The following is a 17,188-nucleotide window of genomic DNA, read 5'->3' as shown; positions in this document are numbered from 1 at the left end:
CAAGAAAAAGAGTTTGTCTACTTATCATATCCATGCTCCTCATGATAAACCTCAATAAGGTCACCCCCTCAGCCTCCACTCCAGGGAAAACCGTCCTTGCCTATTCAACCTCTTCCCTAATAGCTCAAATCCTCCGACCCTGGCGACATTCTTGTAAATCTTTTCTGAACCCTTTCAAATTTCACAACACTCTTCCACTAGGAGACCAGAATTACCCAAGTCCAACAGTGACTTAACCAATATCCTGTATAGCTGCAACATGACCTCCCAACTCCTGTACTCAATACTCTGACCAATAAAGGAAAGTATACCAAATGCCAGACACCTTTAGCCATCTTAGCTCCTTGAAAGTAGAGTCGCAGGTAGATATGAACCTGCACTCCAAGGTCTCTCTGTTCAGCAACACTCCCTAGAACCTTACCACTAAATATATAGGTCCTGCTAAGATTTGCTTTCTCAGAACTCAGCACCTCTTATTTATCTGAATTAAACTTCATCTGCCACTCCTTAGCCCATTGGCCCATCTGATCAGGATCCCATTTGTGATCTGAGATAATCATCTTCACTGTCCACTACACCACTAATTTTGGTGCCATCCGCAAACTTACTAACTATACCTCCTATGTTCACATCCAAATCATTTATATAAATGATGAAAAGTAGTGGACCCAGCACTGATCCTTGTGGTACTCCACCAGTCACGGGTCTCCAGTCTGGAAAAACAACCCTGCCACCAACCTTGTCTACCTTTTTGAGCCAGTTCTGTATCCAAATGGCTAGTTCTCCCTGTATTCCGTGAGATCCAACCTTGCTAACCAGTCTCCCATTCGGAACCTTGTTGAACACCTTACTGAAGTCCATATAGATCACATCTACCATTCTGCCCTTAGTTTTTTGAAGAAGTAACACAGTTAAGTTTGAGACATGATTTCCCACACACAAAGCCATGTTGACTATCCCTAATTAGTCCTTGAATTTCCAAATACATGTACATCCTGTCCCTCAGGATTCCCTCCAACAATTTGCCCACCACTGACAACATCTGGCTCACTCGTCTATAATTCTCTGGCTTGTTCTTTTAATCTTCTTTCTTAAATGGTGGTACCATGTTAGCTAACCTCCAGTCTTCCGGCACCTTACCTGTAACTGTCGACAATATAAATATCTCAGGACCCAGTAATCACTTCCCTGGTTCTGAGTTCTAGAGTACACTTGATTAGGTCTTGGGTATTTATCTACCTTTTTATGCATTTCAAGACATCCAGCACTACCACCTTTTTTCACTGTGGATATTTTTCAAGACGTCATCCTCTATTTCCCTACATTCTATCTTCCAAGTCCTTTTCCACAGTAAACACTAGTGCAAAACATTTGTTTAGTGTGTTCCTCATCTCCTGCGGCTCTACACAAAGGCTGTCTTGCTGATTTTTGAAGGGCCTTTTTTTTTTGTCCTTAGTTACTCTTTTGTCCTTTAATGTATTTGTAAAAGCCCTTTGGATTCTCCTTAATTCTGTTTGCCAAAGCTACCTCATGTCTCCTTTTTGCCCACCTGATTTCTCTCTCAAGTATACTCATCCTTCCTTTATACTCTTCACTCACTCTGTCCTGTCTATATCTGACATGTGCCTCCATCTTTTTCTACACCAAATCCTCAATTTCTTTCATCATTCAGCATCCCCTACACCTACCAGCCTTTCCTTTTTCACCCTAACAGGAATATACTGTCTCTGGACTCTTGCTATCTCATTTTCTGAAGGCTTCCCACTTTCCAAAGCTGTAACATGTTGCCTGTGAACATCTGCACCCAATCAGCTTTGACATTTCTTGCCGAATACCGTCAAAATTAGCCTTTCTCCAATCTAGAACTTCAACTTTTAGATCTGGTCTATCCTTTTTCATCACTATTCTAAAGCTAATAGAATTATGGCTCTCTCTCCCCTCTCCCAACCACCCCCCCCGCCCCTCCACCAACCAACTGACACTTTAGTCACCTGCCCTGCCTCATTTCCCAAGAGTAGATCAAGTTTTGCACTTTCTCTCGTTGGTATATCCACATACTGAATCAGAAAATTATTTTGTACACACATGAAATTCCTCTCCATCTGAACCTTTAACGCTATGGCAGTCCCAGTCAATGTTTGTAAAGTTAAAATCCCCTACCATAACTACCCTATTATTCTTACAGATAGTGGAGATCTCCTTACAAATTTGTTTCTCCATTTCCCTCTGACTATTAGGGGGTCTATAATACAATCCCAACTAGGTGATCATCCCTTTCTTATTTCTCAGTTCCATCCAAGTGACTTCGCTGGATGTATTGCCAGGAATATCCACCCTCCATACAGCAGTAAAGCTATCCCTGGTCAAAAATGCCACTTACCTTTTTACCCCCCCTCTCTTGCCCCCATTTCTATCCTTCCTGGAACATTAAGCTGCCAGTCCTTTCCATCCCTGAGCCATGTTTCTGTAATTGCTATGATATCCCAGTCCCACTTTCTTAACCATGCCCTGAGTTCATCTACCTTCCCTGTTAGGCCCCTTGCATTAAAATAAATGCAGTTTAATGTCAGTCCTACCTTCTTCTCTACTTTGTCCCTGCCTGCCCTGACTGTGTTTGTTTGACTCACTACTTTTCTCAACTGTACCAGTCCCAGATTGATCTCTTTTGTCACTGTCTCCCTGGAACACCTCTCTCCACCCCGCCGCCCCCCCCCCCCCCCCCCCCACCTAACTAATTTAAATCCTCCTGAGCTGCTCCAGCACATCTCCCTGCCAGTATATTAGTCCCCTTCCAATTCAGGTGCAATCCGTCCTTGTACAGGTCACTTCTACCCCAGAAGAAATTCCAATGATCCAAAAATGTGAATCCTTCTCCCACATACCTGCTCCTCAGCCATGCATTCATCTGTTCTGTACCCCTATCCCTACCATCATTAGCTCATAGAACCAGGAGTAATCCAGATATTACTACCCTTACAGATCTCCTTTGTAAATTCCTGCCTAACTTTCTATATTTTACCTTCAGAATCTCATCCTTTCCCTTCCTATGTCATTGGCTCCAATGTATAGAATGACCTCCTGCTGGTCTCTCTTTTTTTTTTCCCCCTTTTAAGAACATTCTGCACCCTCTCTGAGACATCTTTGATCCTGACACCATTGATTTTTTTTGCTGCTGGCCATAGAAACGTCTGTCCCTGCCTCAGATTAGAGAGTCCCTAAACATAATCAATTGTTTGGAACCTGACGTATCCCTTATTACGTTAGAGCCTGTCTTGAAACCAGAAACTTGGCTGCTCGTGCTACATTCCCCTGTGAATCCATCATCCCCTACATTTTCAGAAACGGCGTACTTGTTTGAAATGGGGATAGCCATAGATTCCTGCACTACCTACGTCCCTCTCTTACCTTTCCTGGAGTTGATCCATCTGTGACTGTATCAGTGACTTTTCTCCCTTCCCACAACTGCCACCCATTATATCTCCTTGTTTTTGTAAATTCCTCATTGCCTCTAACTGTCGCTCCAACCAATCCATTCTATCTGATAAGATTTGCAACCAACAGCATTTATTGCAGATATAATCTCTCTTAACTCCCACATCTGACAAGAACAGATCACTCTACTAAAGGCCATTTTTTTTCTGCTTCCTCCAATCTACAGACCCAGAAAATAGTGCCATCATATTCCTCTACAAAATACTGCTCCAGGTTAACTTAATACTTATGGCTTAAGAGACCTATCTCAATATAACATATAATCAAGAAAGAATCCACTCACTATTGTAGATTTATAGCAAGGTTCTACTTAAAACCATTCACTTTGTTTCTGTGCTGTGACCTCTCCCAAACAGGTTCCTCCAAGATCAGTTGTGATTTTCACTGTTTAAATTTTCCTAGATACACTCTAATATCCAGCAATACATGAATTCAAACAGCAAAGGCAGTAACTGCATCTGCTGTGTCAGTTTGCAGAGAGGCGCTCCCACTTTCCCAGACAGACCATGTGCTGCCTATTGTCAGTCCTTCTCCCTTTTAAAGGTGCTGTTGTTTTGACTTTTCCTCCAGTTCCAAAACAATTGCAACAGCATATAAAACAGTAATTGCTGTTCCTGGAATTCGAGGAAATCCCCTCCAACACCTAAAATATGTCCAAAAAAGGAGCAGGCTGTTACAGCCAGACACTTTCCCATCCTCCATCTTGGATTACCCAGAATCCTACCAGCTTTTTTTTTTGTGGCTCTCAGTTCATTGCATTTAACAGAACATTCCTGGATGTGACCTGATTTAATGATTGAGCTTTTTTAAAAAAAAACAAAAAGGTCTGGATGGTGGCAATCTGAAATGAAAACAAAGTTCTGGAGAAATTCAGCAGAACTGACAGCATCAGTGGAGACAGAAACCACGTTAGTGTTTTGCATCTGATGTGATTCTTCACATTGGATACATTTTAACTTTGTTTCTCTGTCCACAAATGCTGTCAGACTTGCTGAGTTTTCCCACAATTTTTTTGTTTTTATTAAGTAAATAAGCTACCATGTGACTTTAGAGTTATACGGCATGGAAACAGATCCTTCCGTTCAATTTATCCATGCTGACCAGACATCCCAATCTGACCAAGTCCCATTTGCCAGCATTTGGCCCACATCTGTCATGTCCCAGCCAGGTGCCTTTTTAAGTGTTAGAATCATACCAGCCTCCGCCACTACTTCTAGCAGCTCATTCTATACATGCATCATCCTCTGCATGAAAACATTACCTTTGGGTCTTCTTCCATTCTCAACTTAAACCTATGCCATCTTATTTTGAACTCTCCCATCCTGGGAAAAGACCTTATCTCTTCACTCTGTCCGTGCCCCTCATGATTTTATAAACCTCTAAGGTCAGCCTTCAATATTCCAGGGGATAAAACCTCAGCCAATTCAGCTTCTCTTGAGCTGAATGCCTCCAGTCCTTTAAAATAGTCTTTATCTTTTCTGCGCTCTCAAGTTTAACAACGTTCTTCACACAGGGCAACCAGAATTAATCACTGTATTCCCAAAGTGGCCTCACCATTGTCCTGTGCAGCTACAACATGATTTGTCAGACAAATTTCAGCCCAAAAGCAATACTGCTCATCACTTCTTTGCTCCTCAGTGTCTTTTCACTTGTTCTCTGACTTGCTTCATGTGTTCTCATGACTTGCAAACAATGTTTTTCCTGTCTGAAATACATTGCGCTATTTCCATTCCAAGCACACTCATCACCTTTTGCCGATTTCCTTAGTTTCTGTACTTTCTGAATTTTGCACTCTATCACTGTTGTCAACAACACCTACAAACATTTAAAATGTGCTGTAAATGTCCTCCCTAGGAGCTTTATGAAGAGGATTAGTCAATTAAGGAATTGATGTAGAATGCAGGAAGGAGATGCTGGGGTAGATGACCAAACCACACTTGGTTAAAAAAATATATTGCCAAAAGAGAACTTTCTCAGTGGACTTACAAACTGAAATTTGGGCAGTGTGAACTCTTGAACACTGACGGCTGAAGCCAGAATGCTAATATAATTATTGAGGTGGGGGGTGGGGGGAGGAAAAGTGTCAATAAAGGCTTAGGAAATGGATAGATATAGTTAATGATCCTACTGACCATAGGAGATTGGGAATGTGAGGAGAGACAATAGCAATTAGAGTCAGAGATGTATAGTATGGAAACAGACCTTTGGTCCAACTCATCCATGCTGACCAAATATCCTAAATCTATCTAGTCCCATTTGTCAGCGCTTGGCTCGTATCCCTCTTAAACCCTTCCTGTTCATATACCCTTCCAGATGTCTATTCAATGTTGTAATTGTACCAGCATCCACCTCTTTCTCTGGCAGCTGATTCCATGTGTGACCACTGTGTGAAAAAGTTACCTCTTGGGTCTCTTTTATATCTTTTCCCCTCTCATCCTAAACCTATGCCCAATAGTTATGGGCTCCACCACCTCCGGGAAAAGACCTTGCCTATTTACCCTATCCATGCTCTGTGATTTTATAAACTGCAATAATGCCTTTGACGCTCTAGGGAAAATAGCCTCCGCCTATTCAGCCTCTACCTGTAGCTCAAACCTTCTAACCCTGGCAGCATCCTTGTAAATCTTTTCTGAACCCTTTCAAGTTTCCCAACCTATTTCCTGTAGTAAGCAGACTAGAATTGAATGCAATCTTCCAAAAATGGCCCAACCAATGTTCTATACAGCTGCAACGTGACCTCGTAACTTCAACGCTTGATGTTCTGCCCAATAGTGTAGGGGCAGAAACTAGCTCTTTCAGAAGCAGGTGGATCTTCACTGCATAATTATGGAAATCCAGTTAGTAAGAAGAGCAGAACTGGAGATGAGGGATCAGTGTAAATCAGAAGTGGTGAGTTCCCTTCTGCATAAGAGTAAGAAGCAGCAGACCATCTCCTGGAGATAACTGTGTTCAAGTTGTACTCCAGTAATCATCATGCATGACAAAAAAAGTTTGCATCAGGGGCCCATGCAAGTTCCCGTAGTGATTTCTTTTAGTCTGGAGCATTTTAGTAGAATGAGGTTTTCTAGATGACTAATCCAGCCAGGTGGAGGAGACGCTGTGGGTCATTGTTGAATTTTTCAGGAGTGCTTGAGGTTGTGCTGCATAAGATGATAGAACTGGAATTTCTGAAATTGTTAGAGAAATTATAGATAGGTTGATTTTAGTGACTAGCCTTCCTGGATGTGCTGTTTTAGATGGGCAGCGGCTGTTTTAAAGCGAACAGATTGGGACTGACCAATGTCTGTGTCTTGGGCTGGAGGTAACGGCAAAATGAAAAGCTTGGGAGCAGTGAGGTTGAAATTGGCTCCAATTAAAATAAGCAGCAGCAGTCCAGAACCGGCTCCAGAAGCTTTCGGCAGTAAATCACTCCGTCTGCCAAAGGAGGTTTTGTTGTGATCTCTGTGCTACATGTCCCATTCTGAATCATAAAGGCATTGCCCATCTGGGAACCTGATTGCCCAACTGGGAACCAGTGTTTTTATGATTTTAGAAGAAATATCTCCACCTTTTTTATGGCCAAACATTTCATCAGGTACCTGTCCTATTATCTCCCCATGTCAATTGACGATGCTCCCGTGATACAGCTTGGACTTAATTACCATATTTGAAGGTTTTTTTTTAAAAATACAAATACCTGAGTAGGGAAATGACTTCACAAAAACAATAATACCAAGCTGCTGCTATTGTGTTGGTCATGGTAGTAAAAATTGCAATCTTCCCGAGAATATGTTTAATATAATGTAGCAGCAAGCTCTCAACTCCTTTTGCAGGATGAATCATTTTTGATTTGCAACATGTAGGAGATGACAGCTGATTGGGAAGCAGCTGCAAACTGGTACCTGGTGAAACTTCTGAGGTGATTTTGGCAAAGAAATCTACGTAATTGTGAAAACTAACAACATTCCTCTGAAATTTGAACTTCTGTACTGTACTAGCGTGTTTCTAAAGACACTTTTCTCTTTTTATTATTTATAGGATGTAAAATAGATAACTGTGATACATGTTTCAGCAAAGACTTTTGTACAAAGTGCAAAGCTGGTTTTTACTCGCACAAAGGCCGCTGTTTTGAAGATTGCCCTGAAGGGTTTGTACTACTGCAAGATCACATGGAATGCGTTGGTAAGTAATTTCATGCAACACCCCTTACAGAAGGAGTGGTGAACTATTTGAGCAATTGGTTCTGTTTAAGACTTATTGATACCTCGTGCCCAGTTTAATAAATTGAGTTGTTTTCTTGCAATTTGTGTGTCTGTGACTGTGTGTTGCTGGCTTCTCTATCTGGAAATTAGTGCATACAATGGTGCGACATGTGGTGTTTTTGCCTGAAACTGCCAGCAATGACAGAAATTTGTACACAAAAATTTGTTGGAAATTTTTTTTTCAACCAGCAGAATGGACATCTGGAACAAATCCATTTTGCAAATGTGTTGAGCTGCTAAAGAGAAACAAAATATATAGTTCTCAGTTTTGACAGCTCCAGTTGACTCTTAACATTGACAATTTCTTAGGGAAGATAATTCCAGAGTTTCGCAGCTCATTGTCTGAAGTGCTTCCTGACTTCACTCCTGAAATGGTTTGTTCAAATTATATCCCTTGTTTACTTACCCCAAAAACTTTTTACTAACTTCACAGATCCAATAATCACTTCAGACACGTCGCTTGAATCAAATCTTGATTTTCTAAACTTGAGTGCAAGCTAAGTTTATGAAAACTGCAAATTTATGTGACAGCAATGTTCTGGTGAACCTATGTTGCACACACTCCAAGGCCAAATGCTTTTAGAGCTTTATAATGTGGAAGGACTGAACACTAGATTCTAGACTGGGCTGACCAATCTGCCCTGCAACTGAAAGATCCCTTCTGCACTTTTTGAATTCCATTATATTAGATAAAAAATGTCAAAGTTACTTTGAACTTGCTACAAATATGTATCTTCTCTGAAGTTCATTCTTTTAAAATTTTATTGGAAAATTTATACTTTGTGATTCTTCAAGGCTAAAATGAGAGAAGGGTTGTATGCTTCAGTCTTCTCCTGTCAGACCAGCAGTGCAGAAACTGTCATTACCTTATCTAATAGAGAAAGTGGTTGTTCAATTGTTTTATATACAGTTGTATTTTTTTTTTTGACTGCATCAATCACATCTTGTTTGTGTTTAAATGTTCAGATGGTTGTGACGTAGGACCATGGAGCAACTGGGGAACATGTATAAAAAACAACAAAACATGTGGCTACAAATGGGGGCTAGAAACCAGGACACGTCAAATTGTGAAAAAGCCAGCGAAGGACACTATCCCTTGTCCAACTATTGCAGAATCCAGGAGATGTAAAATGGCAAAAAGGCATTGTCCAGGAGGTAAGGTATTCCCTGAAAACCTAAAGTGCACTATCATCTTTGCATTTTTTTTTTGCAAGTCTGGCAGTAAATGGTAAAAATGATTTGCAATTAATAAATGACTTTAAAATATAAAAGAAATTCTGCGTTATGTGATTTTTGCAGTAACCTAGTGCCATAGTATAAAATGTGCTCGTCCCTTTTATATGGTCGGTTGGACAACTGGTTTGCAATGCAGATTGATGCTAACGGTGTGAATTTGGTTCTTGCACTGGCTGAGGTGACCAGGAAGGAATCTCCCTCAATGTCTCTTCACTTGAGGTGTGGCAACCCCTAGTTTAAATCATTGCCAATCGCTCTGAGAGAACGCCATGGTGATTTTTCTTTTTCTCTTTTTAAAAAAAAACTTTTCTCCATGGTTTCTCTCCTGTATTTTCCTTTTTTTTGTACGTTTAGAATATGGAGTGTGCGAGTTAGGTGAAGCAATTGATAATAGTTGGTTGAGAGTGATTTGGTGACTTGAATTCTGGGCAGCTTTCAGCTAAAACATCAAACAATTTTGCTCTTGTTCATGTCATTAGCTCCAATCTGGACAGACTTGATTTATTGGAAACTATTTACTATGAGCTGTTTGGATTGAAATCAAATCATGCAAAATATTCTTCCTAGAATGCTGTAACCATATGGCTTCTGCCATGAGGTAAGTTCACTAATGGGGTGACATCTTAAATTCACTTCAATGAAGGCTTTCTGTTAAATCTGCATTGTATGCATGGTGTCAAAAGTAATAGTGAAGTGAGGGTTGCTGAGCTGTAAGAAAGTTTCAGCTATAGACAGACACCGGTATGTGCAGAGCTACTTTTTTTTTCTATATTTAAAAATCAAAGAAGCAAGCCATAGTTAAATCATTAGTTAAGAGAAAATGACTGACTGCAACTTTTCCCCTATCAAAACCTGTTCAAATAGTGGGCAATAAGCAAAACTGGAATTTATTCAATGTACAATGGCTGAAATATTAAATAGCAATAGACTATTCAAACATAGAAATGTAGGAAGGTATAAATTAGGAGCGGGAGTAGGCCATTTGACCCTTTCAACCCTGCTCATCATTAATTATGATCATGGCTGATCACCCAAATCAGCCTGTTTTCCCCCATAATCTTTTTTTGATCCCTTTAGTCCCAAGTGCTATATCCAAATCCTCCTTGAAATCATATAACGTCAATTACTCTCTGTTGTGGTGATTTCACAGGCTCACCACTTTCTGAGTGAAGAAATTTTTCCTGCTCTGTCCAAAATGGTTTACTTCATACTCTTAAGCAAGTGACCCCTATTTCTGATTCTGAATTTCCTCCATCCTTAGAAATATCTATCTGCCCTGTCTAATCCTGTTACAAATTTATAGGTTTCCATGAGATTTCCCTTCCTTCCCTGCACCCATCTCACCTTATTCTCCTGAACTCCAGCAATACAATTCTAACTGCTTCAAACTCTCCTAATATGGCAGTCCTGTCACCACCGGAATCAATTTGGTAAACCTTCATTGCATTTGCTCTATATAAGGAGACTAAAACTGCACAGACTTTTCCAGGAATGGTCTTGCCAATACCCTGGGTAAGACACCACATTCCTGTGCTCGAGTCCTCACTATGACAGCCAACATAGCATTTGCCTTCTCCATGCTTACCTTTGGTGACTGGTGTGCAAGGCGACCCAGGCCGCTTTGCACATTCCCCTTTCTCTCTCAATTTATTGCCTTTCAGATAATAATCCACCTTTTTTGTTTTTCCCACCAAAATGATTAATCTACATTTATACTAATGCCTTTTGGGAAAGGAAGCTGCTGTCCTTATCTGGTCTGGCATATATTGTGACCACTCCAATGTGATTAACACTTAACTGTCCTCTAAGGGTGGGCAATAAATACTGGCCTGGCCAGTGGTACCCCGATCCTGTCAATTAACTTAACGGAAAACTGCATCTGCCCACTCAGCAGTGGATCTAAATCATGCTGAAGCATTTCTGCATCCTCTCGCCCTCCCAACCAGCTTTGTCATCTGCAAATTGAGATAATATTTAGTTCCTTAAGCTAAATCGGGAACATTATATTGTGAAAGCTAGTCGTTGTGGTACTCCTGAGTCATTGCCTGCATTAGGAAAAAGACCGGTTTTATTCCTAATGTTTCCTGTCTGCTAAACCATCTTCTATCAATCTCAGTACATTACCCCCAATCCTATGCATTTTAATTAGTATGTTAAACTCTTATCTGGTACGTGGTTGAAAGTCCAAATAAGCCTCATCTACTGGCTTCCCAACGGCAACTGAGTTACATCCTTGAAGAATTACAATAGATTTGTCGAACATGATTTTCCTTTCATTAAATCCATGTTGACTCTATCTGATACAACCATGTTTCCCTCTTTCTCTCTTCTCCCCCCACCTCCACCCCCTTTTTCTCTGCCTCCCTTTTTAAACAAGAGATTATACTAGCTACCTTCCCATCTGTAGGCTTGAACAGCTCCTATAGAATCTGAATAATGATGGCCACCACTGCATGAATTGTTTTTGATGCTGCTTCCTTAAGTTCTCTGGAATGTGGATTATCAGACCCTGGAGACTTTATGGACCTTCAGTCCCACCAGTTTCTCCAATATCATTTCTGTACCAATAACTCGTTTCTTTAATTTCTCCCTCTCTCTAAATCCTGTGTTCCTCAATAGTTCTGGTATGTCATTGGTGTCCTCCCTTGGTGAAGACGGAACCAAAGTATGCATTTTGTAGGTCAGCCATTTCTTTGCTTCATTTATAAATTCCTCTGTTACTGACTGCAAGTGACCCACCGTTGTCCTCCAATTTTTTTTCCCTCAAATATAAGAGGAACTCTGGATTGCTGTTTTAGTGACGTTACCTCTACATCACTACTTCCTCTGCAACCAGAACAGTTACAAGTTGTCAAACCTTTAACATTGGGAAGAATCTTTAAGTATATTCCTCTCTTGATCTCTCTGGAAAGCAAAAATTAAACTGGCTTTGAACCCTCAATGTGAAGTTAGATTTTCAATTTTAGGGATCAAAGTGAAAGAGTCCATTGACCAAATGTAATGTCCCTAACTGAGCTCATACCAACCTGTGAATTAGTACATTTAAAGCATGATCGAGTTAATGTCAGGAATGTATTAGGCATAAGGCATTCAGCAGTGAGAGCACATCTACTGAGGACACGTTTGCTCTGGAGAGTATTTGACATGCACAGAAATGCTAAAATTTGTCAAACAATATCTCTAGCATGTTCATGGCAGAACAGAATTGTCTTACATTATGCTGCGATCCTCTCGGCATAAATGGTAGAACAATCGCAGACAAAGTGGAAGTTGCAAATACTCTGGAGCACATCATGGAAAACAGAAGAAAGCATGTTAAGCGTACAAAAAGTAATGTTCTCACCGCAAGACAGTGAATTATTTTGATTATAAGAAAACACAACAAGCGGGTACATATAAGAGAAATGGGCTGAAGTTTCTGATGAATTGGTATATATCTTTGAATAGGTTGGTGCCATTAACTGTATAAGGGGCATGGTTGGCAATTAGCTGATCTCCTTCCACAGTTTACATTGTTGCAATGTAAAGTGTCCGATAGACACGTTACATCATGCAATGTCACAAACGTCACAGACCTGAGTGAAGTGTCGCATTCATCTTAACTTTATTCAAGGGCTTTATTTTTAAGGCTATATAGTGATTGCATACTCCTGCTGAGAGGACCGTATACTCTGCAAGCCCAGTGCGAGTGAAGGTCTGGAGTTGCCGATCATAGATGGCAACTGAATGTCACTCGGCTGGAGCAAGTCTAAAGATTGCAAGGTAACCCTCCCTGCAGCAGAGGAGTTTTGTAATATGTCACAGATTGACCACGAAACAGATCCAAAAGGAATACAGCACTGTGTTAAAAGGGTTCCGATGTCTTCCTGGAGAACCTCTCAAAGTAAATCAATTCCATGTCTGCTGAGCAAAGTTATTCACAAGGCTAGCTGAAAAGATAACCGAAAAACAGGAAGAGAAGGGAATTGCCCCGTCTCTCTGGGGCAGTGCACAGGAAATTAAGTTCCACTATTTCCACAGTTGTCATAAAAAGTTAGATATTATCAAAGTATATGAAGTCTCCAATTCACCTATGTTTGTACACCTTGGTTAATAGAAAGTGCTGACCAGTTTTCTATGTTTAACCAGGATTATTATTAGAAATGAATAGATTCCATGTACAGGTCAACAATTATAAATTGTTGATGTACAGTTATAGTTAAAACTCTTACTTGCTTCTATAAACACTACCTACATGCAGACAAAATAGTGTTTCAGTGCAGGGATAAACTGGGGGGAACAATCTCTAATCCTGTTGTCTGCATTCATGAAAATGATCCTTTTGCTTGCAACGACCTGTTCTTTAATTTCTCTTCTCCAGGTAGTTTTACTTTGTTGCAAGAGGCACTGAGTGACTGTTTCAAACATTGTAAAGTCTCTGACTTTTCTTAGTTACACAACTCGCAACAACCGATGAGCAGGTTTCTTCAGTCTTCAGGTATCTTTACTGTTGAGGGACATGCCACTTCCCCTTCCACCGCCCTAAAGGCTTCTGGCCATGTTGTTCACACCTTCCCTCCTCCAGAACCAATTAGTTGTTGGTAAGCAGATGACCTTTTACTTTCATAGCTGGTCACAAATCTGATCAGGAGCATGTTGCTATCCACATCTCACCTTCTGCATCCTCTGTGTACCAGGCCTGTTAACAAAAAGTAGCAGGGAAACACCATTGACTTCAAGAATCTGAAAAAGCTCTGAGCAGAGATTTCAACTCCATGCAAACTGTTGACAAACTTTTTTGCTATAATTTGCAAATTCAAAATTCTAGCTCATCCAAGATGCAAATAATTAATACAGATGATAAATCGCTTTCTAACCACTTTCTACATACCTTTCAGGAGATAATCGTTGCTCGAGTGATTTGGCATTACCACTGCTCCAAAAGAGTATCAACACAGGCAACATGAGATAGTGATCTTTGTGGAGTAGAAGCGATAGTGGCAGATCTGCTGCTTCATGGATGTAGGGGACAATATTATTAACAATGGCATCATTCAATCCAATAACGTTACTGCTTAGCAAAATGGTCTAGGAGAGCATTAAGCTCAAAAAAAAGATTAAAGGTGCTCACACAAATACATGAGCTATGTACTGACAACAATAGATGTTCACTTGCATCCTGAAAATGTGATGGCATATATCAATTTATCAGTTTCATCAACTATTTGGCATAAAAATGTCCAATTTGTCAATGTGCCATGAATCTGTACTCCAAATCATGGCTAAGCATGTGCAGTGGTATAGGGGCATAGAACAAGAAACCACATCAAAATCAAACAATGGATTACTGCAGTGCCAGTATTGAACAGATGAACAGCCATTGACAACATGCCTGCCTACCATTACCATACCAAAATAATTTTCAGGACTGTTGCAATGCATATACAAATAATGCTGGAATAGCAAACAGCTGATGCATGAGCGTAAATGTGTGTATTTGTTAACTTGGGTAACACAATGGAAGTGATATGATAAAAAAAAACTTGTATGCACTTTGCACATGTGTTGTTTGTTTGAATTGAAATGCTATAATGTAAGCATTTCCTTTATGTTTGCCAAGTTATGGGAGATGCTAGCATGAGGTGTACATACTGAAGTCAGATGCCTCGAGTTTCTGTCACCTTGCGATGGACATGCAATAGTGCTCGGCATACAACAGGAAATTCAGCTGTTTCTGGTAGTGGGCAACTCCTAAGCTGCTTTCTTCTCCAAAGACTGGCGTGTTGAGCAAGGTGGTTGATCAACCTGCATGAGTGGCATTTGGAAGTACTGTTCTCCACTGTCTATTACTGACTTCCAAGAGCAAGGACTCCTAACCATAGTTGGGAAGTTCACGTATTGGAAATTTTAAATGGAAGTTCACTCGTACGTTACACCAACCTAGGGCCAGCTTTGAAATGTGTGAATAAATTAATGTTGACTTGTAGGAGTTTTGAGAAGTAGGTTCTGAACATCAGGTTATTGTGCATGAGCATTGGGAATATGGACTGTATGTGTTCCTGGAAGTGGGCCATGTTCTATCAGGACAAAGCTACTGAAAGCTCTCTTTGCTCCTAGCTCTCTTACCTTTATGAAGGTGGTTTGACAAACTAGTACGTGGAAAGATAAGTGACACACATGCATACAACTTCTGGAACCCCCAAAGTGCTTTACTTGGTTATAATGTAGGAAACCTTGCAGCCAATTTACAACGTGGCAACTCAACAGGAATTCATGTTGTCTGTGTTTTTAGTTTGAGGGATAAATATTGGCAAGACACTGGGAGAACCCTCCTCCTCCACTAAATTTTTAACATCCACCTGAAGGCAGTGTCAGAGACTCGCTCCAACATTTTGGTTAGAAAGTGTCCTGGGATGTTTTCCTTACTTAAAGAAGTTGCATAAATCCAAATACGTACTGTTTCCTCCAAGTACTTTATCGTTTCATTGTGCTCCAACTGCAGAAATGCCTTGGGTTCATTTCTGATTTCTCATTCAGGAACTGATCACTTCTCTCAACTTCACAAACCTCGAAGCAGCCTCTTTGCTGCAATTGCTGGAATACTGAGCAAGAAGCAACCTCTGATATTGAATGGAAGAAGTATTTTGCATTTGTAAAGAGTTGCTCCAATCCTATAAACAGTTTAAAGTACCCAGCATCACTTCCCCAACCCCCTAAAATGATTTTTAATAGTACCCACCTGAAGCACCTAGATTTCACGTGCATTTTGAGACTATTCCTGTCAATAACTACTTGCGCTCTCCTACTCTATTGTTTGTCTTTTTGTATTCATCTGCAGCATACTTTTGCTCTCTCCCTTTGCACAGATCCATTTCCATTCCTTTCCTTCCTCCCACACTGTAATATGTCCAGTGGGGAATGTATGGCACTCCTCTTGATCACATCATGCCTTGCACCATTTGGAAATAATTTGAAATAATTTGTCGTCATTTTTGTGTAGTTAAAACAAGTGCCTGTTTTTCACTGCCAATGGTCTGGGGGTTTTCATTCTTTTTCAAAAAAAAAACCTCAGGTAGTTGTGATATTTGAGCTGGGTATACATGTAATAAATTATGTGAATAGGCAAAACTGTCATAGATCAATTTCAACATAAATAAATGTGACATGATTAACTTTTGGACTCAAGAATTCCCTGGGGTGGGGGAGTCCAGAACTAGAGAGCATAGGTTTAGAGTGAGAGGGGAAAGATTTAAAAGGGACCTAAGGGGCAAACTTTTCACGCAGAGGATGGTGCGCGTATAGAATGTGCTGCCAGAGGAAGTGGAGGAGGCTGGTACAATTACAACATTTTTATAAGGCATCTGGATGGATATGTGAATGGGAAGGGTTTAAAGGGATATGAGCTAAATGCTGGCAAATGGGACTAGATTGGGTTGGGATATCTGGTTAGCATGGATGAATTGGACCAAAGGATCTGTTTCTATGCTGTGATGCAGTGACTCTAATTGGACAGGGTACTTTATCATCTTGTCATGTTACCCCATTATTCCTCACTTTTCATCACGTGGAAATGTCTACTTGTGACTGCAAACCCTCAATGTGGATGATTCTTAACTAACCTCTGAAATGGTCCTAGCTGGTCAGTCTGTTCAAAATCAATTAGTGATGGGCCACAAATGTTGGCCTTGCAAACAGTAACTTGTACCACCAAAGAATAAAGAAGGTCCAGGTACACAGATCATTAAAATGCAATAATGTACAGAAAATAATTATAAAGCCTGGAATACAGGCCTCTACCCCTAGAGAGCTAAGAGAAGCACTCAAACGACTGGGATGAGAAGATGATATGGGTGGATAGAGAGCATAAAGTCATCGAGATGTACAGCATGGAAACAGACCCTTCGGTCCAACTTGTCCATGCTGACCAGATATCCCAACCCAATCTAGTCCCACCTGCCAGCACCCGGCCCATATCCCTCTAAACCCATCCTATTCATATACCCATCCAAATGCCTCTTAAATGTTGCAATTGTACCAGCCTCCACCACATCCTCTGGCAGCCCATTCCACACACGTACCACCCTCTGCGTGAAAAGGTTGCCCCGAGGTCTCTATTATATCTTTCCCCTCTCTCACCCTAAACCTATGCCGTCTAGTTCTGGACTCCCCAACCCAGGAAAAAGACTTTGTCTATTAATCCTACTCCTGCCCCTCATAATTTTGTGAACCTCTAAGGTCAC

General features: G+C 40.6%; 1 protein-coding gene across 2 annotated transcripts in view; it reads left to right on the top strand.

Moving 5' to 3' along the window:
* Positions 1–17,188, top strand: part of rspo2 (R-spondin 2) — a 121,361-nt gene that overhangs the window by 61,325 nt on the left and 42,848 nt on the right. For both annotated transcript variants that reach the window (XM_060824228.1, XM_060824227.1), the window contains exons 4-5: positions 7,510–7,653; positions 8,700–8,888. In XM_060824228.1, the coding sequence (XP_060680211.1) occupies positions 7,510–7,653; positions 8,700–8,888 (333 nt within the window). The remainder of the gene's footprint in view (positions 1–7,509; positions 7,654–8,699; positions 8,889–17,188) is intronic.

The sequence above is a fragment of the Hemiscyllium ocellatum genome, chromosome 4, assembly GCF_020745735.1.
Source record: "Hemiscyllium ocellatum isolate sHemOce1 chromosome 4, sHemOce1.pat.X.cur, whole genome shotgun sequence".
Classification (NCBI taxonomy): domain Eukaryota; kingdom Metazoa; phylum Chordata; class Chondrichthyes; order Orectolobiformes; family Hemiscylliidae; genus Hemiscyllium; species Hemiscyllium ocellatum.
This window is presented reverse-complemented; position numbering and strand designations above follow the sequence as displayed.